Source organism: Diplotaxodon limnothrissa, linkage group LG10, assembly GCF_057381915.1.
Source record: "Diplotaxodon limnothrissa isolate DT_005_m linkage group LG10, D_limnothrissa_male_GT1.1, whole genome shotgun sequence".
Lineage (NCBI taxonomy): Eukaryota > Metazoa > Chordata > Actinopteri > Cichliformes > Cichlidae > Diplotaxodon > Diplotaxodon limnothrissa.
The window spans coordinates 4,226,082-4,230,534 of record NC_140605.1 but is presented as its reverse complement, the minus strand read 5'-3'; the positions used below and the strand labels follow the sequence as shown (position 1 = coordinate 4,230,534).

General features: G+C 45.8%; 1 protein-coding gene across 1 annotated transcript; it reads right to left on the bottom strand.

The window, feature by feature from the left end:
• Window positions 1–292: 292 nt before the first annotated feature.
• On the bottom strand, window positions 293–2,269 carry crx (cone-rod homeobox). Its single transcript, XM_085363346.1, has 3 exons — window positions 2,173–2,269; window positions 1,133–1,284; window positions 293–931 (listed from the first exon to the last, which is right to left on the bottom strand). Exons 1-3 carry the CDS (start codon window positions 2,267–2,269, stop codon window positions 293–295), a joined length of 888 nt encoding a protein of 295 aa, XP_085219472.1.
• Window positions 2,270–4,453: the final 2,184 nt, after the last annotated feature.

The window sequence follows — 4,453 nt, the reverse complement described above, 5'->3', positions numbered from 1 at the left end:
AGAGAAAGAGATAGCTTGTGTTGTTTCTCCAGTCTTTTCCTTCAAACTGTTTAAAGGCGTTTGTTCTCTTATTTAAGATAACACGAAGAAGAAAACAGACATGATTTGCAGTCAGGCAGCATCGATGACACTCATTCATTTGTTCATCTCCAAACCTTTTAAATCAAATGCATTTCCTACAGAAAATCTTACAAATGACAAACTGAGAAATCAATGTTAAGTCCTCTGGGAGAACTGCTTTGCCCTATCTTACATGGGATTCACTGATGCACGTGGCATGTTGACACCCTTTCTAGAGAACCTGGAACTTCCAGGAGTTTTGGTCCTTGTGATCCAGGCAATCCATTGTGGTGAAGCCCAGCTTCCAGGCCTGCTGGTCCTTGTAGTCCAGGCAGTCGACAGAGGTGAAGCCCAGGGAAGAGGCAGTGCTGTAGCCCTGTGAAGACAGAGATGCTGGGGACTGGCTTAAGGAGCCCCCCATAGAGGGCACAGCAATGGGGCTGAGAGCACCTCCGGTGCCTGACAACTGTGAATGCATGGGGGACAGATAGGCGCTGCAGTCCAGGCCAGTGAAGTAGGAGGTTGTGCTAGCATAGCCCTGGGTGTAGGCTGACGGCTGGCCATAGCTCATAGGGTAAGGTGAGGGCCGCTGCATGCAGGGCGCCGAGGAGGAGGCCAAGGGGTCTGGCAGGGGTGAGATGGCTGGGCTCCAAATGGACACGGCAGTGTTTCCGGTGCTGGAGCTCGGGGCCAGGCTGGGGCCAGAATGGGCTGAGGAGGGGCTGAATGAGCCAGATGGGTTAGGAACGGGATCAGGAGCGCTAGGCTCCTGCGCTGGCGAGGCCTTCTTTTTGGGAGGCCGGGGCTTGGACTGGCCACTGCTCTGCTGCTGCTGCTGGCGGCACTTGGCACGGCGGTTTTTAAACCAAACCTGAGGTCACCAAAACAAAATAGATTCAACATGTTACCAGTCATGCAGACATGTCATAACGTATTAATAATCAGAGGTTTGGGTTACAGAGGCATAGACATAGACTTCTATGCAGAAGTTCATAACACAGCACACTATGAGGAACGCACAAGGCCTGAACACAGTGGCCTCCATCTTGGCAGTAGCCTACTTCTCCAGTACCTGGACACGTGACTCAGGCAGGTTGATCTTGAGGGCCACCTCCTCCCTCATGAAGATGTCTGGGTAGCGGGTCTTTGAGAAGAGCGCCTCCAGGATGTCCAGCTGTGTGCGGGTGAAGGTGGTGCGCTCCCTGCGCTGCTTCCTGGGAGTGGCTGAAAGAAATGACATAGAGAGGGGATTATCGTGCTAACATCAACAGAGGGGCGGCATGAATTATGAGTTTTTATGTGAGTGATTTGAATCATCTTTGTAGAAAAAGAACACAACAAGCGCTCAAGTGATTCTTTGGACAGTTTTATTTTCCAGCTATGTGCGTGGATGACAACAAATACTAAAAAGTATTAATAGAAATATCTCAGTATTATGCCATGCCAGTTGTTAATATGTTTTCCCCACGAAAAAGACAAAAAATAAATAGAATAAGTCTCAAAATGAAGTATCATAGTCAGAGGTTGTTAGAGGAGTTCCCTTTACTTTGAAAAGCAGAAACGGCGACTTTTTATTTCATAAAATAGGATTTCCATTAAAAGTACTGTGAGTCTACCCTTCATGGTGCATAGAGCCAACTGCCTTGTTGTATTTGCAGAAGAACAAGAATTATTACAAATATTTTATATATTAGAATTTCTAATATATAAAATACCAATCTGAGCGTTAATGAAGCCGCTAAGAAAAGTTAACAAAACGGTAACAACAACAATCTATGTTCATCTGAATTCAGAACTAATAGTTTTCCATTTAATTAAAAAATAAATCTCACGTATAAATTTATCCACAGAGCCGCATAATGTGGAAGTTTAAAGGCCGACGGACAAAATATCTCTTACTACAGAGTTCTTCCGAAATATTCAATTTTATTCAGTCCAGCGTAATAATTAGAGACTATATTCAGCATCGGTCACTAACAGAAAAGAATGTTTTCGTTTGCTAAAGCATCGAAACCTGCGCGTTTTACGCACCCTTCTGACAAACGTGATTCTAGAAACTGTGAGGACAGAAATGCGTATTTTTTGTTTTTTCCTATAAAAGTTCAAACTTACGTGGATAAGCGACGGTTGTATGAAGCACATCCATCCCAGGGGCAGGCACGTTTAACCCGTTCATGGTGTAATGGGGTTGCTTTATGTAGGACATCATCCTTACAGCAGCCTTTTAAGTCCTCTCGCTGACTTGTAGGTCGGACACGCAACGCAGCAGCCGTGGCCCCCTCAGAGCTCAGCCGGGGCAACAAGTCGGTGCGTCCGAGGCCAGGCGCTGAACGGATAAGCGGGGCGCGCAGGAGTTCACAAGACAAGCGTCAAAGTGCTTTTTTCTTCTTTCTCTTTCCTTTTTTCTTAAACTGCTCTTTCAGCTGTAACCGACTGTCAGCTAAGCTGGGCAGCACACCGCAGAGCAGCGAGCATCCGGACCGCCTCTCTGTCCAACTTCACACAGTCAAAGTCACACAGGTGAAGTGGCCTTCGGATGCCTTTGCGCCTTGGTGAGGTCGCTCTACTGAGTTTCTTTACCGGCGCAGACTGCTAATTAGAGGGAGCAAGTGTCTCCAACAAACCCCTCCCCCACACACACACGCACGCACAGAGGCAGGCACGCGCAATACTTTGCCTGAACAATTTATTCTAACCTGAATACATACAAAGAAAGTCCTCCAAGTATAAATAATATAGATATCTCCCCCAAACTTCTAATCTACCATATTAAATATATAATTTTCAGTCTGATTGTATATTTTAAACATACAGTCCACAATCCTAACCTGTGTAGTTTATCAAAATAAAAAATAATTTCTAGAATAAAAACTATGATGCCTACAAGAAGTTAGTTCCCACAGATCATGCTCAGTCATTTTCCCTCCCTGATCAGTGAACCTGGGGCACATCTGCAACACTTCATGGATTCACAGATTATATCTATCTGCAAAGCAGCTGTATTAACACACACACACACACACACACACACGCACACGCACACACACAAACACCCAGATGCACAAAAGCGATAAAGCTCATTTGATTTATCATAATATGCTTTATCTCAAAAGTAAGTATCTTATCTCCAGATAAAGAGAGGAAAGACAGAGCAATCCGTTCAGTGGCGGTGCGGGATGGAACAACAGCAGCACTGCAGGGGTGTGAATTGGATGGGTCAGCAGGTAAACTTAACCAAAAAAGGTAAGAGAAGAAGATGCACTGGAAGGAGAGGAGAGAGCGCACAACAGAGAACTCAGAGCTGCTGCACCTGAAGGAGGCACCTTGGGTTTACATGGGAATGGATTAAAAACACACAGTTGGGGTCGCGTTAGTCCCAAACTGTTCTTGTGGAGCAGGTTGTTGCCAGTGATGAAAGAATCATCCTCAGGAGTGAGTGTATCATACTGTACATGTGTGACTGACAGGCACCTTTACAGGCTTATAGGGTTCTGGCCTCGACGAGCTTTGTTGTTGTTTTATTAGATTGTTAAATCATGACTTATTAAAGAGTAATGTTTTACTTTTAGCTATGTAATCGTTCTGTTTTATTTTCTTTTAGGGCGTTGGTGTTGTTGAATAGTGATGTTCTTTTTATTAAACACTGCTAATCTTTTCGGACTGATTTATGTTTGTTTAAAATAGAAGTGGTGTTCAAACACTGCCCGCTTGATGATTGCAATGTGCTCTCTGTTCATCAGTGGGACAGCTCTTCCTACGGCTGCAACAACAAATAGGGAAATAGGGAAGAGGACTGAGCTGGTTTAATCCCTACCCTTCCCCCCAAGACAGGACTTACAGAGACATTTTCAGAGTGAATCAAGTGAGCCAACGTCTATATATGAAACTGAACATTTTCTGATTTGTGTGCTGAACGAGGCCTTAAAGCTCAGAAAGATGGTAAAGAAGACAGAGACCAGGTATCCAGGTGGATGGAAGGCGGGGAGAAAAGACCCACATACAGATGGATGGGTGGATGGAGGGGAAGTGAGAGGAAAAGCAGGTGAAGGGGCAGGGGGTGGGGGAGGCTCCGGTCCTCGTCCCAACTGACACACTGCTGCAGTTAATCCAGATTAGAGTGTCTAAAACAGGTCGGCTAAATCTGCAGGCCAGCCAGCAATACAGAGACTGCTGTCAGGACCAATCACTCACCCTGCACACACACACACACACACACACACACACACACACACACACACACACACACACACACACACACACACACACACACACACATTTTAGTAATCTCCTCTGTGCAAACCAGGTGCCACCAGCAGCTCCACACAGAACGCCATTAAACAGCCCACCAGCCCCCGCCCCCAACTACCAGCCAAGTTGGGACTCACACCCGTTG

What these genes read in the sequence shown, in the direction of transcription:
- crx (XM_085363346.1), bottom strand. Translation starts at nt 2,269, where the DNA reads ATGATGTCCTACATAAAGCAACCCCATTACACCATGAACGGGTTAAAC. An exon ending in TACAACCGTCGCTTATCCAC is followed by an intron (nt 1,285 to 2,172) that starts GTAAGTTTGAAC and finishes CATTTCTTTCAG; the next exon opens with CCACTCCCAGGAAGCAGCGC. An exon ending in TGCCTGAGTCACGTGTCCAG is followed by an intron (nt 932 to 1,132) that starts GTACTGGAGAAG and finishes TGGTGACCTCAG; the next exon opens with GTTTGGTTTAAAAACCGCCG.